The 21,715-nt window shown below is 56.1% G+C and overlaps 1 protein-coding gene and 1 long non-coding RNA gene across 4 annotated transcripts in view; one reads left to right on the top strand and one right to left on the bottom strand.

Annotated features, from left to right (window-relative positions):
• Nucleotides 1-5,504, top strand: part of G3BP2 (G3BP stress granule assembly factor 2) — a 28,547-nt gene extending 23,043 nt beyond the window's left edge. For all 3 annotated transcript variants that reach the window (XM_075750798.1, XM_075750795.1, XM_075750797.1), the window contains 4 exons: nucleotides 843-945; nucleotides 2,998-3,126; nucleotides 3,312-3,430; nucleotides 4,179-5,504. In XM_075750798.1, the coding sequence (XP_075606913.1) occupies nucleotides 843-945; nucleotides 2,998-3,126; nucleotides 3,312-3,430; nucleotides 4,179-4,451 (624 nt within the window). In that variant the 3' untranslated portion in view covers nucleotides 4,452-5,504. The remainder of the gene's footprint in view (nucleotides 1-842; nucleotides 946-2,997; nucleotides 3,127-3,311; nucleotides 3,431-4,178) is intronic.
• Nucleotides 5,505-16,455: 10,951 nt separating this feature from the next.
• The window catches only part of LOC142601603 (uncharacterized), a 31,873-nt gene continuing 26,613 nt past the window's right edge, over nucleotides 16,456-21,715 (bottom strand). Inside the window, exon 3 of the long non-coding RNA XR_012835107.1 lies at nucleotides 16,456-16,584. This is a non-coding gene — a long non-coding RNA (uncharacterized LOC142601603). The remainder of the gene's footprint in view (nucleotides 16,585-21,715) is intronic.

The raw sequence follows: 21,715 nt of genomic DNA, 5'->3' as shown, positions 1-21,715 counted from the left end.
GACTCTTATACAGAAAATGGAATTTAAAAAACCTTGGAATTTGCTTCAGTAAGCAACAGGCTGCATAGAAATACTTTTTGTTATTCTGTCACTTTTCCTCAAATTATCTTTAAAAGCATTTTTTGCTTGCAAAAATGAAATAGGTGTTCTAGTTCCTGAGAATACGAAGGGTGTACTTTGAGCATCATGGTCTTGACATCAGGGAAGTTGAAGAGTATCCTCAGCAGGTAGTCTGCAGAAATTGTCATTTCAGGTGGCGTTATGGCATCAGAAATACTTACTACACTTCTGAGGGCTTTTGTTCTCCTCTTTCTTTTTGGTAGTTTCCTTAGAGTTGTTCTGCACTCGAAGAAAAGAATCCCTCAGGGACTCGGACAGAAAATGTGATTTGCCCCTCCCTTCGTGTTCGTCTCAGACTACCTCCTAATCCGTGAAGTTTGAGCTTGGCATGAGGAAGCTTAATTTGATCTGTATGGGGTTTTGTCAGGTTGAGGTGTTCTTGAATAACGGAGCGTTGGGGGTCTCAATGCCTGGTCAAACATGGAAAACCCACCTTAGCCATGTTTTGGGGAGACGCTCTGATTGAGGGACGTTTGCTTTGCCCCTTTTAGCAGAGATAACTGAACACTGCAGTCCTGGATTGGTACAGAGGAATTTATAGAGGTGAAAAAAACATATTCCCAAACACATTGACATGGATGTATATCTTTTGGAGTTTGATTTGTGCATGCCACTGATCTCTGTCTTGTGTTGTGGGGTTTTTTGGTTTTGGTGAGTTTTGGGGGTTTGGGGTTTTTTTACCAGGCCCGTGTTTAACAATGCATGTTCTCCTCCTGTTTTAGCCAAGAGTTGAAACTAAACCTGAAGCTCAGTCTCAGCCTCCTCGTGTACGTGAACAGCGTCCCAGGGAAAGACCGGGTTTTCCCCCCCGAGGACCTCGACCAGGTAACGTGGATCAGCTTGTGTGTCTGCTTGGGACTAGTTAACGAGAGGCGTCTCCTGGACGGGTCTTGTCTGCACCGGTATTGTATCTGGCTGGTCATGCACTCCCTGTTCCTAGTGCCTTCCACTAGAAATGGGGGAATCTGATTCGGAGTCCAAGCCGGCGATGAGCTGTTGCAAAGATCAGGCATCATTTCCAAGCTTCTGTTTTGCTGAAATGTTTTTTAATAGGCCACTTGCTTATATGCTTAAGCCCTTTTCATGTGGCTTGATGTGGTTCTCAAAAGCTGATTCTGTCCGTGACCTCTCATTTTGCTGGACCTTGGAAGCGAGAGCTCTCTCTCAAGAGAGAGAAATTTGGAAGAAAACCTTCCCACCGTGTCAGCCTCAGTCAGTTAATAATTTTATACATATTTTTCCATCTCGTGTAATTGTCTTAAATACTGTTTTCGGTTTGGTTGCCTCACGTTGGTCTCGGTTTACGAGCAGCCCGCTCTCCGCATTTTGTTACTCATACAGATTATCCAAATCCATAGGGTGCTCTGGCTAGGAAACGTGCACGTTACTCGACGGCCGTCAGCAGCGGTGTTGAGAGGCGAGCGCCTTCTGAGTTGCGTTCATCGGTCCAGCCCGGTCGCTTGGCAAACCTCGGCGCAGCGCTGGGCAAAAGCTGTCTGCTCAAAGGCCCAGAGTTACGGCACGTTGATCAGTTCGCGTCTTCCCTAAGTGTGAAAATCAGTCAGGAGTCTTACGGGGAGGGGCGGTCTTGGCGATCACCCTTAGTGGTAGTGTGGAGCGGGCAGAGCGCTGCCTGCAGAAGCGGTTAAGTCTCAGAGACAGTAAGCATCTCCACCGACTCCAGCTGAAATTGGTTCCGGGGAAGGTTTCGCTAAGTGCGCACCAAACTGGGGTACGGGTTGGGCTTAAACGTGCTTTTGGCTTTGATCGCTCGGGGACGGCGCTGAAACTGGAAGGATTTAAGGCACCGAGAAAGAACCGTCACGTCTGCTGCAGGTTAACATTTCTCCTTTCTTTAACGCGTCGTCTGCAGCAGGGAGCAGGCGCCACGACTTGTGGCTAGATCAGGTTTCAAATCTGCATCGTTACTACTCTTGGATGTAATAGAAGTCATACAGAAAACATGTATCGGAGCCCGAGGCCTTTAATTCTGATCTCAGCACTGGGCGGGGGGGTAGCAGAGGCACGAGGGAAAAAGCTGACATCTCAGTTGACCAAACGGTAGAGCTTCAGCCCTATGGTCTTATTTTCGAAGGAAGTCAGCCACCTGGTTTACCTGCTTAAGGAAACCTTTCAAAGGAGCTAGCAAGCTTGCTGTAAAAGGGCTGGTAGGGGAAGCCGAGGAGAGAAACGGGTACGTACCTACGCCGTAATACTTCAGGTACAAAGGGGGCAACAGTGCTGCTGTCACGCTGCCAGGCGGGTAACAATTTAGTAGGGAGATACCGGGAAAGATTTTATCTCGCACGCTGCCAAGCATGCTAACTAACGGTTCAGTTGGGCTGGAGAGAACGTGAGGAACTCTTACCTGTACTTTGGACAAAACGGTGGAAGATGGAAGCCAGAAGAGGTGTGAGACAGCAAACATTGTTTGTGACATGAGTGCCCGAGTAAGGATATTGTTACTGCGCTAAGGAAGTGATGAAGGGGTGATTTAAATCCACATCTTAAAAAAAAAAATCCTTTTAAGAGATACTGAGCTCCTGTTCAGTATAGTCGTTTAAGATGGAACAAGAACTTTATAAACAAACTTGCCCAGTATGCCAGATGTTTTAGTTAAGGTGGATTTATTTGACCTAACCAGGGAAACCAGATGAAAAGAAAACAAATACTTTGTGGTATGATTACAAAATTGTCAGGACTCTCTAAAGAGGAAGAGAGCATCTCCCCGCGCTGTCACCCGCGGTAAACGTAAGCTCAAGAGGTACAGGATTGTTTGAGCAAACGTGCTTGGTGCTGTCGGTAGACGTGTTCATCCGAATCCGCGCGCGTCTTCTAACCTCAGCGGCTCTGCCTTCTTCTTTCTGTTGACGACAGGGAGGGGGGACATGGAACAGAATGAGTCGGATAATCGTCGAATAATTCGCTATCCGGACAGCCACCAGCTCTTCGTTGGGAACTTGCCGCATGATATCGATGAGAGCGAACTGAAAGAGTTCTTCATGAGTAAGTAGCAATTTCAGCTGCGGAGACCAAGAGGAAGAACCGCGTTGAAAAGTCACCTAGCGTTCCCGTAGGGCCGCACAGGGGAACTTTTCCGTGATGAAAGACTACGGGTGTCGTCTGGGACAAGCGGAGGGGTGGTAGAGCCGGCACTGTGGGTTTTGATAACATGGCTTTTCCCTTTCCAGGCTTCGGGAACGTGGTAGAACTTCGCATAAATACTAAAGGAGTGGGAGGAAAACTGCCTAATTTTGGTTTTGTGGTATTTGACGATTCCGAGCCGGTCCAGCGAATTTTAGTTGCGAAAGTAAGTATTGGCATCGACTGAATGCTCTAAGCCCCAGGCAGCGCGGGCCGTCCCGGTGTGCGTCGCTGTTGTTTCTGGCATTCAAACGACAGTTGTAAGAAAAATATAGTTCTGGCATGCTCGTTCTGCCAGGGGTGTTCCGTAGCTTACAAAAGCTGTGCCAGCGCTCCTCAAACCGCGTCACACCGAATTCAGGTTTTTTACCTCTGCCCGTAGACACCACGTGGAGCTCGGCACTTGCTTTTAGAGATCCTTTTAAGCTGAAAGTCGAGTACGTAACCTTTTGAAGGGCACCGCCTGGATCTCTGAATTGTGCATCCTGGGGCTGAGAAAAGGGAACGAGGTTATTTGCGGTGGCGACTTGAGGAATTGGAGAGGAGAAAGCGGCAGTTTTCATTTCCAGTACGTGGGAGCGAGACCCGGTAGAGCAGTTCTTCAGGAGCTTTAGCCCTGAAGTGAACAGGCTAAAGCCGGCAGTAAAGAGGCTAAAGACAACCGTGCCCTTAATTGAGAAAGACATTTCAATTCCTTGCATGCCAAATGAATTTTAAAAGGCTGTTCCGTTACCTTAGACCCGTAGGGCTACGCTTGGGTGCCACAGGGAACCAGTAACAGTTTATTTTTGCCTCTCGCACGTAAGCGAAGGTAGGCTGAGGCATGCAGCGAATGCGGTGTTTTCATGTGCCTTGTATAACTGGCCTTTGCGGAACGGTGACTAACGTGTGCCTTGAACACTTTTCCCTATAAGCCTATTATGTTCCGGGGTGAGGTGCGCTTGAACGTAGAAGAGAAAAAAACAAGAGCCGCTCGTGAAAGAGAGACCCGAGGTGGAGGCGATGATCGTAGGGATATTCGTCGCAATGATAGAGGCCCCGGGGGTCCCCGTGGAATAGTGGGTGGTGGCATGATGCGAGACCGTGACGGAAGAGGACCCCCTCCGAGAGGTGGCATGGCGCAGAAACTCGGCTCTGGACGAGGAACCGGGCAAATGGAAGGCCGTTTCACCGGACAGCGTCGCTGAAATCTCCACTGTGGGCAGACAGTCTTGGCAGTGGTACATTATCCATCGTGTTTGCATTCTTGTTAATTTTTTTTGGCTTTGGAATGTGACACAGCCCTTCTGATCATTTCTTTGATGTGAAAGCATCCTTTGGTTTCCGGTTTAAATTGAGGTGGACGTTCTTTCCCCAGTTTCACAACAGAAGTCACACTGTTAATTTATAAATGTAGACTTGGAGAATTGAGGACTGGAAAAAAAAAAAAAAAAAAAAAAGACCGGTTAACTATCTGCAACAAAAGTGAACTACAGGACATGCCCAGTAGAATTCAGGTCCTTTCAGTCAAAAACCCTCTGCTGCACATTTTGTGTGAGTGTTACTGTTTCTGCCTATTACTGTTGGAAACACAAATAGTGCAATTTGTGCAATTGGAGAAGCTTGCCTTTTTTTTTTTTTTCCTTAGAACACTCGGCTCCAGACAAACTCGTGTTTACGCACTCATCAAAATGCACTAATGGGTACTCTGAACTCATTTATATTGACATCTGCAGGAGGCATCGGAGGAGAAAAACCTTCATCCTCTTATTCAGACAGAATAGCTTGTGAAATGATGCGGGCGTCCGATCTGCTTGCAGTGACCGACCTATGTACACACACAAACCTTAATAAGACTACACGTTTATTCCAGAAGGAATCCATTTAGCTGTAAACTAACCAGAACCCAGAGTTTCAAAGTCGTAGCCCTGAGTATGCAACAAGCTCACATCAGATTTTTCTATCTGCCCCTCTTCAGTACAGGGATGGCTGCTCAACACACTCCTCCTTCCCCTTTCCCCTTCGATAAGCATTGTACAGTGAAATTTGTCTTGACTGTATTTGAGTTCTCTGGTAATGTAATAAGCATGATGGTGCCTTCTATGAATACATCATTCCAGTCTTGCTGGTGATTTTGTACAGTATAGTGTATGAATTACTGTGCTGCAAAGCCAATAGGCTGCAAAGCATTTAAAGGAAATCATGGAAAAATTGTATTAAAAAAAATTGCAGTATCTTTCAATCAGTAAACGTTGCTAAAATTATCATCCACCTTGCTCTTCAATTAACAAGCTCGCCTGTTTTTTTGCAGAGGGGGGGAAGGGAGGAAGAAGGCACCCAAGTAGTCTCCAGGCTGTCTCTTCTCTTTAATCAGTGTCAAAGTTAAAGAAAACGGAGTTGAAATCTCTCTCGGGCGTGAATTTCGCAAGTCAGTCAAGAACGGTGAACGCTTTTGGCCAGCTCGTAATGGGTAGAACTGAGCATCCTTTGCGAGGGTGAGCTTATCAAACGAGGATACTGCAATTTTCAGAGAACGAAACAGCAGCTCTTAAGTATTTGCATTTTCCGGTTCCGCTTTTTGAAAAAAACTCTTACTCGTTTTGCACATAGCTCTCAGCTGAAGTTGACGCTTGGGTGACTCCGGACTGAAGGGATGAAAGGAAACATCCTCTTCTCCGGCTCGCCTGGCGGGTTTTCCCGGTGGAGAGGTCTGTTTCTGGATGACATTCTGGAGCGCGTTCCGTAAACGGCAGCTGCGGCAGACGGCGCCGTCCGGCTGGATGCCGGCCGTGCAGCAAGCGCCGGGCTCCGAGGCGTCGGGAGTAAAAGGGGGTGTGTTTGCGTGCGCGTGCGTGTGAAAGCGTGACCGCTTAAAGCTGCTTCTAAGCACGGAAGACCTCAAATAAAATAATTGCAATTTCAAGCAAAAGCAGATAGGGCATCACAGCAATGTGTCTCTGGATTATGCAATCATTTGCTGTTTTCGAGTAAGTTGGAAGATTTTGCACATACTTTCCTGACGCGTTAGGCAAAGTGAAGTGGCATCTGTCCGTTTTCTCCCAGCTCGAGGTCTTCTGTGTTCGATGGTAAGTCTTGCACTATTTTCATACACTTTTTTTTTTTTCGGGGCACATTTCTTCCCGTGTTCATTTTCATATTTCAGTTTTTTGTTGAAGGTCTTGCATTTTCAGCTCTTACCTGGAAATCTGTAGTACTTGAACTGCTCGCCACACGACAAGACCGCTTGGGTTCGAAGCCTTCGGACAAATCGCTGTCATCGGTCAGCAGTTTGCCACCAGTGTGTTTTGCCTAGCCCCTTCCCCCCCCTCAACCCCTTTTGTAGTGCTGTGGTGTCTCGCCGCCACCTAATTCCTTTGTATGGCAAACGGCACCGGGAATAATCTCCGCAACAAAACCCAGAGTATTAAAAAAGAGCTACTGAGCCATTCCGCATTCCGGTTCGCTTCTTGTGTAAGTGACGTGAGCGGCCGCTGGAACGTCATCCGGAGAAGTTTACATGGTGATAGCTCACCTGCTGTACTGTGGACTCTTACGTGTTCTCAACCCTCTTGATAGTAAATGTACCTCTTGGAGGAAAGGAAGGGATTCGCTGACCATTACTGTTAGTTGCTGGTTTGTGGATGGTGGGAGTATTCTGTCATTACGGTTCTATTGCAACAAACGTGGCTGACCATCTTGGCTTTAGTAGGTATACGAGACAGTGGATTCCCATCTTTATTGCTGTAACGTGTCAAGCATTATATGCTAGTAGATTCTAGTTCAATTGTTGCAGGTGGAAAGTATTTTTACTTTTAAGTTTCCATTCTGAATGTGTTTTGACTAAACATACCAATAAACTACTGATGTCTGCAGCATTTATCCACGTTCCTAATTCTCTTGAGCGCAGGTCGCTGTAGAGCGCTGTTTCAACCCTTCTGTGCAGAAAATGCTTTTTTAAGAAAAGCGTTGCTGGCTTGTCAGGTGGCGGCGGGAAGCCGTAGTAGCACAGGGTCGCGTTCTTTGGTTGGAGCGTTTCGCCTGAGGTGAGTCGATAAGCTCTGGTTTGCCGGGGCTGCGTAAACTCCTTCCCCGGGACGCTGGCTTCAGAAGACGCGATGGTCGGAAACCGGCCAGCGCCACGGAGAAACCCTGCCCGGTCCTCGTGGCTGGCGAGCGCTCCCGGCCTGGCTCGCCCGGCTCCAGAGCCGACGGGGAAGGGATCCGGGCACGGTTTGTTCATGTCAGAGCCAGCACCTGGCAAGGCGCTGCCCTCGGCGTGGGTCGGGCCCCTCGATCTGGCGGCTCCTCTCGCCCCTCGGGGGCGCGTGGCCGGGGGAGGGCTCGAGCTCCTGGGACGCGTCCGGGGGGATTCCTGCACGCCCCGCCGGCCGGCGGGGGCTGCGGCGTCCGGCTGCGGCACTACGGCTTGAGCGGACGCTGCTGCGATGGCGCTGGCAGGAACGTGAGCCGAGTTGGCTTACAAAACCAAATCTGGAGGCGCTCGCTCTCGCCTGCAGCGTCGCTTACTCTTGATGCTGTGGAAGCGAGTGTCGTACTGCGAGGTAATCCCTGGTTTTTGCCTTCCCGTGTCTGGAGGCGTTGCCAGTGCCAGCATTTACCCGAAAAGGCTGGTGACGGGGTCATTCTTACACCGCTTGTCGAGACACTGCCTCTGAGTCGCGGGATCTCTGCGGCGCTGCTCTGCGCTGGGTGAAGCTCCGGGGAGCCGCTGTCTGCTGCGTCTTGAAGCCCTCTGCCGAGCGCGTGTCTCGGCTGCGATATTTTCTGCTGAATGGCAGTCGGGAAGCGCCTGGAAAGTTGCGCGGTTCTGGGAGTTGAAATACTGGAATGAAAAAATGAGATCCTGTAGAGGACCCCTAAGCCCCAGTCACCAAAAACTCCGAGGAGCAGCCTCAACACCTACGAGATCTGCTGGCGCAAAGATCCCCGAAGGAACGCGACCCCCCTCGATGCCGTCTGCTGAGGGCCTGGGGCGCTCAGACCTCCGTAGGGCTTTTTGAGGCAAGTTGTGGAGGCCTGCAAACTCGTATTTATTTATCTGGGGCTGGGGAGGAGACAGCAGAGATAATGGTATCTGAAAGCAAACAAGGTCAGCCAGGACCGAGTTTTACTCCTGCTTTGAAGTCTCACGTGTTTGAAATTGTTCAAGAGCACATTTTATCAGCACCTGAGCTAATGTTTAGGCTTTGCGAATGACTCGGAGTAATGATCAGCCTGTGCATTTATTTTTTTTTTTTCTGCAGTTGAAACGGAGCGCAGTAAAAGCCAATCCACGTGCACACCGTGCGGATAGCTGGGAGGGGGTAGGTGGAGAAAGAGGTGAGGAAATGCCAGGGCAGCTGCAGGGTGCCAGAAAGCCAGGACAGGCTCAGTGCGGCGGCCTCGCCTGTTCCCTTGGGGGAAACGCAGGCGTGCAGACACGGCCCGCCCTGAGGTACCCAGATAAATTGCCGTGGACACGGTCTCAGAAAGGCCTCTGGGGTCAGAGCGTTGCTGGGGCTTGGCATTCCGTGTGGAGAAACGCAGCCTGGAAAAGAGGAGGTATTGGGCATGATGGAAGAAGATGGAAGGCTGCCGGCTAAACCTTGGGAAAGCTCCGCTCAATGTCCAGGGCTAAAGTTTGGCTCCTTGCAAGGAGAAGGAAAACGGCTTGGGACGTCGGTGTGCCTTTCACTCGTGTTCTGCCTGGCGTCCCCTCGGCTTGAGCTGAAATGAGACATCTCGGTCACGGTGCTTCCGACGCTGGCTCTGCAGCACTTGCTGATCCCTCTGACAAGTGGGAACAACGTCCAGTTCAGGGTGCCGGTGTGTGTATTTTTGCGTGGGTATGCATTACAAGTTGAGAACAGCTTTTGCAGACGCTGACACGATGCTCTTCCAGGCTGCCTTATTTCAGTGCAGTTTTAGTTGCAGACCTTTCTGTAACCTTGAAATCCTTGAGTCCCCGGAGAGGTCAGGTACGGGAACTAAACCCAGAGCTGGTAAAATGAGGCATCAAGCACCGGTGGGTTTCGTGCCCCTGCTGCGACCTTAATAGCCCTGATGGGCCCTGCAGCCTTTGCGGTGAGCCAGTCCCGAAGTGCAGCTACTGAAACGCTGCTCTGGGCAACGTGTGGTCACCGTGCTTGTCCTGGTGGCCCAAATACACGAACTCGCAGGAGCTGTTGTGTCGGCTCTTGGCCGCTGTGCCCTGCCAGCCGCAGGGACGGAGCGGGTGCGCTCTGCCAGGAGTGCACGAGGGAGGGGAGGGGGGTTCGGGACACGGAGCCGGTGAGTATTTGGGTGATCAGGACCGAGTCCCCTCTCCAGCTCGGCAACCCTCCTCAGCACAGCGAAGAAACGAGACTGGGAAGTCCCCGCGCAGCGCACGACAGCTCTGCCGTAGCCTCTCCTGGAGCACGGGAGGGCCCCGAGAGCGGGACCGCTGCACCGGGCCAGAGCGTGCGCCTTGTCCCTCTCGGCAGGTGCAGCGAGAGCCGCTGGCATCTCCGCGAGAAGCAAGGACCGACGGGGTCCTCCCTGAGCGGGGGGTAAAGCTGCGGGTGCCCAGGCCTGAAGTGCTCTCCAGGCTCCAGCGCAGGGCCCAGGAGATGGAGGAAACCAGGGCCGTTTCTGCGTTGCGGGCGCAACACGGGCCGCGCGGGAGGCAGGACGTGGCGGCACAGCGCGTGCAGCCGCTCGCTCGTGCGGCAAAGAAATGAATAAAAGCTCTGGGTGTGAAAAGTGTCTCGGCTGAGGTGGGCGTTCCTCTCTAACAGACTGCGGGGCAGAAAGGAGCCCCCGGAGCAAGGCCCGGCCCGCCTGCACCGTCCGTTCCGTTGGGGGGTGTCGGGGGGTCCGCACGGCAGCGGGGGGCTCGGCTGAGATGCGGCGCGCGCCCCGGTTGGCAGCGGGCCCGGCCCTGCAGGCACTCGGGGCTGGGGCGGGGGAGGAGAGGGCCCTGCCGGCCCCCCCCCCCCCCCCCCGCCAGCGGGTACCCGCGGGCACCGCGGGCGGCGCCTCCGCCACCGGCCGCTCGGGGCCGGGCCGGGCCGGGCGGGACCCCGCCGCCTCACCCGGGGCCGTGCAGTGCCGCGCTCTGACCGCCAGGGGGCGACGCCGCGCAAGTGGCGCGTTATGTCGCGGTGCTTCCGCTAGGGGGCGCCCGGCGCGCGTACGCTGTTTTAAATTCCGAGCCCAACCGCCAGGGGGCGCCACGGTGCGAGCGGTGCCGAGAGCTGCCGGCGGGCGCCAGGACGCGGCTCGAGCGAGGGGCCGCGCTGAGCGGGCGTGTGGCCGGGGCTGCCGGGCCGGGGCCGGGGAACCGCCGCCGCCGGGGCGGGCAGCCGGGTTCGTGCAGGAGCACCGCGAGTCCTTTTCCATCTGCGTGCGGAGAGGCTTTCGGGCACCTGCGGGGGACCGACCGGGCTTTTCGGGAGCCGGGGCTCAGCGGTGAGTACGAGCACCCCCCGCGCTCCGGTGTCTCAGCCGGCGGCCCCGGGCCCGGCTCTGACCGAGCGAGGAGGCGGGCTGCCCTCCCTGGGACGGTGCTTTCCCCGGGACAAATCTGTGCCACCCGGTGAAGGGACCAGGCGGTGACCCGGTGCCGTGTCTGTGGGCACCAGAGTGTTTTTTTTTCCCCCGCCCTGGTTGTGTTCTTACAGACCCAGCTGGTGAGAAACTCGGTGTAAAGGGCTGCCGGCCGGAGCTGCGGTGCCGGTGGGGCTCCCCCAATCTCAGCCACCCGGCTGCACCTGCGGAATTGGAAAAGCCTGGGGAAGGTTTCCTGATTGCCGGTGTCTGCTAACGAGCATCACGGCGGGCTGAGCCGCATTACCGGGAGGCCCTGCTTGCGTGCGCCCGCTCCACACAGCTCCGTTCCTGCCCCGGGGCTGCCCGGGCGGAGGGACCAGGAGGGGACCGAAACTGCAGGTCAGGCTGGGAAGGGGCTGGGGGGGACCGAGGGGGCCAGGCGGGGGCTGCAGCCCGGGAAGGGGGAAGAAGAGGAGGCAAAGCTTCTGCTCTAGCGCTGGGCCCGGCCTGCCCCGGAGCCTCCCGAGCAGGCACGGGGGTTTCTCGTTTGCCCGGAAAGCTGCGGCCACCGGGCGTTCAGGAGGGCAGACCTCGCCCCTGCTGCTTGTGCAGAGAGAGGGAGGGGAGTACGGGGCAAGCGGTGACTGACGGTGCTGGGGTTTAGGCCTTAAACCCGTTCAAATGAGGATTTGCTGCCTGCAGGGAGCTGCTGTGGGGGAGCACGGGAGCTCCCCGCTGCGCGCAGCAGCCTCTGAGCAGCCGAGGGGGGTCCCGGCCGGGGGAGCAGAGCGGGGGGGGTCCTGCTCTGACACCTGCGGAGCCTGGGCGGGGGGCGGAACGACAGTGGCCCCAGGCTCCCCTGGGCTTCAGGGCAAACCGGGGGGCGCGTCGCCTCTTGCTTGGCTGTGGGGTGGGCTGGGAGCTCCGGCTGGAGCGGGACCGGCGGCCGCTTCCTCAAGAAGGTTTTTTCAGCGCCGGGGAGCAGCCGAGCAGCGGAGAGGCGCAGCCTGGGCGAGGAGCACGGCCCCGACACGGGCACCGGGGGTGCCGACAGGGGAGGATGAGCCTGAGCAAGGACCGCGGCCGCGACACGGGCAGCGCCGCGGACGCGGAGAGGGCAGGAGACGTGCGGTGAGCGCTCCGAGGCGTGCGGGGGGCCGTGCCGCGCTCCGGGGGCGTCTGGCGGGGTCAGGCAGGCGGGGACGCCCCACGGGAGCTGGGGAAGCCGCGCCTGCCGTGGCTGGGAAGGAAAAGCTGTCGCGGTTGTGGCCGCTGTTGCGGGGCGGTTCGCGGTCGTGGCCGCGCCTCGCATCTCCGTTTTGCCTGGCTGTCGTTGGGAAGAAAAAGCTTTTGCTTGTTGTTTGGGGCTGCGGGGCGGCGTGGGGCTGCGCTGGCAGCGCCCCTGGGCAGGGGCCCCGGCTGTGGCGGGGCCAGGGGCTGCGCCCTACGGTTCTGGGACCGGTTGCCATGGGGGGAGCTGAGGGAAGCTCCGGTGCCGGAGCTGCCCCGAGGTGCCTTCTCCCCGCACGATCAGCCACCACCCAGCGAGGGTCAGTGCTGGTATGACTCTGCCATGCCCAGGCTGGGGGACAGCCCCATCCTGCTCCCTTGCAGGGCACCTGGTCATTCCAGGCCCCTCCTGAAAGCCTCTCGGGTTGTTTGAGCTTTATTTGATGTTTAGTGTTGTGCTTGGCTCAGAAATATTTGGTGTTTAGCATGACGCGAGGTGCAGCCTGTGGCTCCCCCAGTCCCGTTCCTGGGCAGGGTCAGGGTGGCAGTCAGGGGAACAGTGCTGTGCCTGGCTGGGTGCCGGATGGGAACAGTCTGTCCTCGGCCCTGGTATTGTCTGGTCTCATTTTGTGCCTGAAATCCTCCTCCGTAAGCAGAGGGGCTGCAGCAAGGCATGCGTTCTCATCTGCTCTTCTGGGGAGGAACGTGTTCTTTTGGGCTGAGCCTCTCTCTCTCCCAGCGTGGTTTCTCCCTCCCCATTGCCCATGTGCGGCACTGGGCAGCCTCTGCTGGAAGCGAGGGGCAGGTGTGAGGGAAGGGTTGCCCTTGCCCTGGAAGGGAACAGGCATCTCCAATGGGATATGCGGGACTGTGCTGTGCACCCTAGGAGCTCTGACTGACTAGTTGTGTTCCTCTTCTGCAGGCAGAGAACAGACACCGGCACTGCCTTGCCTGTGCCCGCTTGCGCAGACGATCTCCCACCTCACTTTTGCTCTCGGCGTGGATGTAATCTCTGAGGGAAGAGGCCAGGCTCCCTGCTCACAGAAAGAACTCGTCTCCCTGCTGTGGACAGCCCTGCCTGTGATGTACAGATCCAGCTGATGGACACCCCAGCTTGTTATAAGTCTGGGTAATTTCAGCTCCTTCCCTTCACAGCTGCAGGTAAGTTCATCTCTCCCTAACAGAGGCTACAGTGAGCAGACGCTCCCCTGTTCAACAGTGCTGGGAGCACAGCCGCAGCTGACAGACATCACTACTTGTTATAGCTCCAGTGATGAGAAGATCCTGCTTCTTACATCTCCTGCTGAAGGACTCTCCAGTGTGTTACTCCTCAGGGTATTTGAATTTCTATTGCTTGTTTCAGGTAATACCCGTTCTAGCTACTGGATGCCCCAGCTAGAAGTAATTTCACGTCCAGCTTGTTGAAACCCCAGCTCTGGCTATGAGATGCTCCTGCCGATGGACCCTCTACTTTGTTCCAGCTCTGGCAACGAGATGTTCCTGCCGACGGCCCCTCCACTTGGTTCCAGTTCCGGCTCTGGCGGAGCGATGCCATCATGCTTCTTGTTGCCTGCTCTGGCTTAATTCATGCTTCTTCTTGTTACAAGCCAATTTAAGCTTCAGTTGATTGTAGCAATGTGAGCTTTTGACACTGTTGTAAATCAATCACTGTCATAACTTGTATATGAATATGACCTGTCATAATTGTATGTTGTCTAAATATGGCCTGAATGACTATTCTGGTGGTTGTACATACCTTGAATAAAGAGTTGGACAAAGGAAGAGGGTGTGAAAAGTGCCTTTTCGCCCAGAGACTATCTCAGACGTTTAATTCGGCCTGGTGCATGCCGGCGTCCCTCGCTTTGGGGACCAACGCGACTGGACCCCCGCCTCCGGCAGAGGTCCACGCAACCTTCCCACCCCCCTCCCATCCACCCACACCCCAATGCCCTCCCACCTTCCCCCCCCTCATCACCCACCCACCCAAAGCTCCCCCTCCCCAGCCACTCTTTGGGGGGCTGAAAACAGCTGACTGAGCCTCTGTTTTCAAGTCCCACAAATGGAGCACTTAGTTGGTTTGTGGTTGGTTTTTTTTTTTTTTCTGAGTCCCAGAACCACAGGACTTAACCTGCATTTTCACACACTGAAAACGCATGACTTAGTCTTTTTCTGAGCTTCAGCAAGGCAATCCTCTGCTTTTGAGTCCCAAAAAAACGCAGCACTTAGTCTCTGTTTTCCAGCCTGGAAAACACAGGACTGAGTTGGGGTATTTTGAGCTGTGAAGACACAGGACTTTTGGACTGCATTTTCAAGTACTGAAAACGCAGGACTTAATCTTTTTTTGAGCTTCACCCTCTGCTGCTGAGACCCAAAAACCAGAGCTTGTTTTCAAGGCCCAAAAATGCAGCACTTAGTCTCTGTTTTCCAAAGATAAAAACATGAGACTTACTCTCCATTTTTAGTCCTCCAACCACAGGACTTAGTCCCTGTCTAAACTCCACTCTGAGTGTTTCTAAGCTTCCAAACCACAGGGCTTCTTCACTGTTTCAGGGCTCACAACCCAGCCCTGACATTTTGTGTGCTCACCCCAGGTGTGGTGTGATGTTGGGGGGGGGGGGAGTGCAGCCCACCCACAGCCCCAGGGCCCCAACAGCAGTTTTGGGGAGTGCTTGGGAACTGGGTTGGGGGCACGGTCCCTGCAGGGAGGGTCCAGCCCCGTGTCTCTGTGAGGCAGCGGCAGCATACATAGGAAACACTTTATTCAGCTTTATTGCAGCAGCACCCCAAACCCTCCCGGGGTACAGCTGCTGCAGCCCCCCGGGGGAGCCGGGCCCGGGCACCCCGCCAGCACAGCCCGCCCAGGGAAACACGGGTACAGCACCCTTCGGGAGGACGTGACACACACACACACACACACACACAGACACCCCCCGAGAAACCCCCACCCCAGCCTTCTCCGGAGGCACCCCCGCCGGCAGCAGCCCCGGCCCTTCCCCGCCGTGCGGACACCGGGACTCGCCGGCCGCCGCAAGAACCCCCCGCCCGGGCCAGACCCACGCCGGGAGCGGCAGAGGCTGCCCGGCCCCAGCGGCGAGCAGCGGGGAGTGAGACGGGGCTGCCCCCGCTCCCCCCAGCCCCCGCACTCCCCGGCCGTGCCCCGGGGCACCGCTCGGCCCGGGACCGCTTCGATTCCCGCCCCGGCCCGGGGAGAGCAGAGCCGGCCCGCGCAGACTCCGGCCGCTGGCTCCCACAGCCCCGGCTCGGTAACCGGCCCAGCCCCGCAGCCCCTCACCTGCTCCGGCGCGGCTCCCGCCGGCTCCCGCAGCGCAGCACACACAGACGTGCGGCCGCCGCCAGCCCGCTGCTCTTATGGGACCGCGCAGGCGCCCCCGCCCCCGCCCTGCCCCGCCACCGGCCCCGCCCCGGTACCGGCCCCGCTCTGGCCCCGGCCCCGCCCCCTGCACCGCCCCGGTACCGGCCCCGCTCTGGCCCCGCCCCGGTACCGGCCCCGCCCCCTGCACCGCCCCGGTACCGGCCCCGCTCTGGCCCCGCCCCCGGGGAGCCCGCCCCGCCCCTGGGGAGCCCACCCCGCTCCCGGGGAGCCCCCCACCCCGGGCTCCACCGCCCTCCGAGGCGGGGGGCCAGGCTGCCGGCACCGCCGCTTCCCGGCCGGGAGTTGGGGAGGGAAGCCGAGCCCGGCCCCACCGGCTGCCGCCCGGCTCCTGGCCCCGGCACCCCCAGGGCGGCTGGGCCGTCACCGCTCGGCCGCGACCAGGGCCGCGACCATCCATCGGCCCCACCAGCGCTGCCCCGGGCCCGGAGCCGCCCCCCCCGGGCCCTTCCATGCTCAGCAGACAGCGGCCTTGGCGACCCGGGGGTCCCCCGCAGCAGCCCCGGCTCCGGGTCCGGGTCCTCGGCGGCCGCAGCCGCTGCCCACAAACGCGTGTGCACGGCACCAGCTCCAGAGACTCCCCGGAAACCCGGGGCGGGGCGGGGGGACACAGCACAGGAAGTCCTTAATTAAGTAATTAAAGGAAGATGCGTCTTGGGTGGGGCTGGGAAAGCTCAGCTGCCCGGGGCTGGTCACTCGGTCACGGTTAATCTCACCCAAGCACAAGTCCAGTCCCGTTGAAATGCACATCCCAGCCCTGGGGCCGCAGAGCGGTGAGAAAACTGCCCTTCCCACCCAGGGCCGAGCCCCAAACCCACCGGCCCCGCCAGCAAAGCCAGCCTCAGCGCCAGGAGCTCAAGGGTGCCAAAAGCAGTGACAGGCACAGCCCGTGCTCGCTGCTCCCCGGGCAATGGCGTGTCAGCAGGGTGGGAGCCGTGGAGAAAGCCACCCCAGGAGGTGTCCCCCTGAGCTGCACACAGGCAGGAACCACCACATGGTGCTCAGCCCACCACTGCGGGTGTCCCACGCCCGGCCCACGCATGAGCAGGACCAGCACTCGCATCTTGCGATGCCAAGAATTACCGGGGCAAAGTCTTCCCGTCGTAGCACGTCTGGGGGCACAGGGATGGTCCTCAGCCCCTAAAGTGCTGAAACGAGGATTCCCCTGGAGACCTGCCCTGCAGAAACTGCAACAGAGACCAAAACAATCATCAAGCTAACACTAACAAAACAAGAAATACAACCAAACAGGCAAACGCAAACCAAAATAAACAAAGGCTAGAGAAAAAAACCATAAATCTCCTGGGCAGTCACAGGGCAAACAAAGTCAGGTTTGGCACCAGGGCCGTGCCCCCTCCCAGCACCCTGGGCTGCACCCGTTACCCTCGCAGGGCGGCTGCGGTGGGCACCGCCAGGGAGGGGAAGGCAGGGCCGCTGGCGGGGGGCACGGGAGGCAAGGGCCCAGCTGGCAACCGTTACGACCTGGGCAACCCCTTCCTCCTGGAGGATCACAGTTGCTCCATTAAAAAAAAAAAGTAAAACCAACCGGAGCAATCTGTCCCTCCAGGAGACGAGGGAGGTGAAGTGCTGCCTCAGGGCCATGACCAACCCTGGCCTGGTCCTGGGCAATGGAGCCCAGCCCAGGTGCCTGTCCCGTTTGTCCCACCTGCAGGGATGCCCGTCACGCACATGTCCCTCGAGGAGCAGCTTTCCTCGGGGCTGAGCGGGGCAAAAGGCATCTCCCTTCCCAGGGTGTCACTGGCTGCAGGAGGACTGGGAGCCACGCCAGGAGTGACAGCCCCCCCAGGCTGCACTGCATGGATGCCACCTCTGCGGTGGCACAGGTCATCTGCAGACCACCCCCCCCCCCCCAGCAGTTCCAGTCGCTGCCTGTCCTCCCGATAAAACACTTTCCCCTCATACATAGTCGCTGGCAGGAGCAGCAACTCGCTGTTGTGTAATTCACAAGCCGCAGGGGCCTGCAGATCTGCCTCGCTTACTGGGGTCCCGGGTCTTATGAGCTGCCCTTTTACCCCCTCAGTGCCAAGTACTTCTGTAAATGGCGCAGCTGATCAGCTGCGAGTATCTCGGGGTGCCCGCGGCCCCGCTGTCCAGCCAGAAAGCAGTTAAAGCAGGGGAGGGTCAAGCACCACAAGCAGGCTGCCTTTCTCTCTCGCTGCCTTTTCCCCAGGGCCTCACCAAGTGTCTCTTTCTCCACCGTGAGGGTGGGAACAGGCTAGTACTGGTGTGTGAGCAAGGAAATGTCAGCCGCTGGGCAGCAAAGGCCACCACCAGCACACGCCAAGCCAGCCAAGCGTGCTTTCTCGTTCTCCTCCTTGTGCCTTCCTACCTGAGAAGAGCTCAAAAGCATTTGTGTGTTCTCGCAGAGAGCTGGATCGGGGAGTTGAGTTGTCTCACGAAGGACCCAGCTTGCTCCCCTTTGTGGATCTAGCTCCGTGCAGGCTCTGTTTCCCCAGGGGAGTCACCGCACGGCTGCCCCAGCGCGGGTGATGGGGCGAGAGGAGGACCAGAGTGCTGGGGAAGGGATATCTGGCTGGCTCAAGGCACTCAAATGCTGCATGTTTGGCACTAGTAGCCCTGGGCTAATTGGGTTTGTGGTAGCTGTGCTTTGATCTCCTTGAGACTTTTCTTTACCGTTCCCATATTTCTGAACGCTTGCTAGCTCAGCGCCGCAGCGGGAATGCATCATGCATTTCATGGCCCTGCAGAGCAGGGGGGGACCAGAAAAAAGAAGCAATGCTGAGCTACTCGTTTGGCACACAGACCAAGGTCTCCTCGGGGCCAAAGTTACGCTTGCCTGAAGGCCAAGTTCAAGTTCTCACCGTCTGCACTGCTTTCTACCTGTCCCCGCTGCACTTCTGCGGGACCAGCAAAGGTCCGTTTGACCGAAGTGGCTGTGCACCCAAGCTAGAACCAGGCGGGTGCTCTGGCGATGGCTGTGCAGCGCCCCGGCCGGGCAGAGGCAAAACCGCCCGGGAATGCGCTTTGCAGGACCGTCTCTCTTTGCTTCTTCCTGTTCCCCCGGGATCAAACCCACGCAGAGGAGCAGAGTGCACAGGAGCACAGAAATGGGAGAAGGCGTGTTTCCCGGGTTTTTAAATTGAGCAACTAGGTCAACATTCCTGACAGGCTGAGCTCATGCCCTGTCTGGCATTTGCTTCCCCACCCCTGAGCAGCTCTCTGGTTTTCTGTTTCAGTTGTCTGAATGCTAGCAGGAGAAAATGAGATAAGATGATACATAGGGATTTCTCGCTCTTTTTTTCTCCAAGTATAGCTGTCAGTAAGTGTCTGGTTTTCCTCCCGAGTGTTCACCAACCTTGCTTTACAGCAAAGCCCCGGCAAGAGCAACTGTGGTCCTTTCCCAGTGCACGGGACAGAGACATGGGTGAGAGGAGGAGGAAGGAAACCCTGTCTTTCCTGCAGGCCAACGATGAATTGTGAGTGAATGAAAAGGAACTCTGGTACCACCTCCATCTCCTACTCCTTGTCACAGGTTCATCTGAGAGACTGGCCAGGTAGATACCTGCTACTCTGATGAGCATCAAACTGGTGTTCAGTATCGTCGTTCTAGCCCATTAATCCCTAGATGCTTCTCCCCCCAGCCCAGCGTGTTGAAGAGCTGAAAAACGTCATCTGCCAGTGACAGAATGGGCATGATGTAACTCGTCAGCCAGAGCTGCCTCAGCCCCTCCAAGCGTTGAAAATCGGGTGCCTGTGAGAGAGAGCCACTTGACTGAGATGTTCCGGGTCTTTATTTCAGTTTGTGCAGTACAGCAGGACGTAGCTGCCAGCCGGCAGCGTGACTCAGGCCAAGTGCTGCGCCCACCGCAGCTTGGGGGTCCCTCTCCCAGCACCCCCGTCTCCCCAGCCCCACCGGTCAGCGTGCCGACAGGAGAGGGGTGCCGGTGCCACGGCCCTCGCTTTGCTGCTGAGGGACACGGGTCACCACCTCGCCAGCGCTTCTTTCTTGCTCCCTTCCTTCTGCCTGCACACGCCGCGCTGCGTCTCAGGTCCGCTGTGCGAACGCCGGAGCTGTGCGGGGAAGGCGGGTTGCAGGAGCAGAAGAAAGGGGCAGGAGGGACAGACGGACCGCTCGTTCGCTCGGGCTGCAGCTCCCGAACAGACGGACCCGGTACCCCCTCTACATCCACCTGCCCGAGTTGTCTTCCACTTCCCGACTACACCGGAGGCCGCGTCTTCCTCAAATCCTCAGGAATCTCACAAGCGAGCACCGCGCCTGAAAAACGCCCTGCCTCTGGTAAAGGCTTGGCCTCGCATGAAATAAGACGGGGAAAAGCGTCCCTTTGTGCCATGAGTAATAGTTTCCGGGAGCTCTTATCTCCTTTTCCCCTGAACTGTGCAATTTTGCCCTTTCTTAGTGGGATTTTCCTGTTATTAAAACAAGATTTGTTGCCACTTCATCTGTCTGATGCTAAGTTTTGTGGATGAAGGTCAGGTTGTCACTTCTTAGACAGCAGTAACCTCCCCCCCCCCCGAAATGCATCGCAACCTGTGCCATGTCTGCAGAGAGAGACCACAGGCACACAGACTGAGCAAAGAAACGCTCCGTGTGTCAGGAGCACCGGTTAGACAACCGAGGGAAAAGCTGTGCTGCTGTCTGCACCTCCTCTGTCACTAAGCAGAGCATTTAGGTATCCAAAGCTGTCAAACAGTAATAAAAGTCTCACTGCATGTGCTACCAGCCTTTCCGTTCTAGATGTGTATGAAATCAGCCTACTTGTCATGTTTCTTCTAAGGAAGAATTAGCATTAGTGTCGAAGCCTGTTAATGCGATATAAAAATTATTTTGTGAATATATATGTTACAAGCTCAATTTCAGTATGTTGCTATACTGAATAATGTAGGAGGGAACGGTGACTTTGAATTATCCTTATGCTACTATTACACACCATCACTGCAGTGTCTTGGTTGGCCTGCGTACCTGTGAGAACTCTGCAGGGAAAGACAGAGAATATTTAAAATAATGAAATCTTGGCATCACAATTATTATTTCTAAGTATGTATTTCTTACCGATACCTTTTGTTGAGGTAATTACTCTGGACAGTGTTTTTGACCTCAGGCAGTAACTTACAGGTATCGGCTTCCTGTGAGCACGTATCAGTGCGTTCCTCCAAGCAGTACATTAGCTTGTGTTCAACATGCCGTGGGGGGGCAAGCAGAAGTGGTGCTTGTGCGGTAACGCGATAGCACGACTCTCTGCCATGCCGTGCTCGTGACGTGCCGAGCACAGACACGGAAACCTGCCGCTTCAGCTTTCAAGCACCTTCGGACCCGATTCCGGACCCACGCTGACTTTTCTTGTCTTGACGCTTGTACCCACACCCAGCAGCAGCATCCATCACCTGGAAAAACAGCCCGAAGGACAGACCTTTCGGAGAGAGCTAACAGCTCAGCGCCCGGCGCTCCAACAGCCCCGTGGCACCAGCGTGGCAAAGAGCAGCTGCGGCTCCCACTGAGGCTGTCCGGAGCTATAGGCGCTCACTATGACTTCACAACGTCCAGCCTGTGACAACCCACGCAGCCTGCCCAGAACTCAGATACAGCCACAAGCAGCTGTCACGCTCGATTCTGCAGCTGATCCTGGCGCTAACCCTGTCAGCTCACAACCTTCTTGCCGCTAATCTTTCCGTCGATAATCAGCCGGATGGTTCTTGTCTAGCAAGGCGACTCGCTCCGCTTCCCCCTCTACGTCAGAAGTGTTTGAACCTGACTCAGCGGTGTAGAAACTTCTTTCTCAGAACCTTGACGTTCAGCATTAGAACGCATGGCCCCAAACTGCGTTCGCTAACCACTGCTGTATCAAAGCGCTTCTCCTTTTTACCCCCCGCGCCCAATTGCGCTTGCTTTCAGGTAACCGTTGCCCCTCCGATCTGTGGGGAGTTACAGCTGGGATGAAACCATTCTCCATCACTTGATCTCTCTTAGGTCTTTGAAATGCTGTACGCCAGCTGCACGCAGAGTCGTCATTTCGGCTACATAAGACTCAAGAATGTTTATTTCCATTTTCACAGCACCAGCCTTCTACAGTGATCTTTTCCCTCTATGTCAGGACCAAACTGAAACAGTTTTCCTCCAGTCTAAACCAGAAAATAGTAGTCCGAGCCAAACCTTGAAAGAGAGAGGTGAATGCCATTTTCCCTTATTTAGAACAGGATGAGGATTTTAAAAAAAATCCAAAGCCCGTAGAACACAAATCCCTCCCGGCCCCCGGGGGGTAGTTTGGTACCACCGTTGCTGGTGTAGGTGATAATACAAACATTTTCTTACAGAAGGGC

This window comes from Balearica regulorum, chromosome 4, assembly GCF_011004875.1.
Source record: "Balearica regulorum gibbericeps isolate bBalReg1 chromosome 4, bBalReg1.pri, whole genome shotgun sequence".
NCBI classification, from domain to species: Eukaryota; Metazoa; Chordata; class Aves; order Gruiformes; family Gruidae; genus Balearica; species Balearica regulorum.
This window is presented reverse-complemented; position numbering and strand designations above follow the sequence as displayed.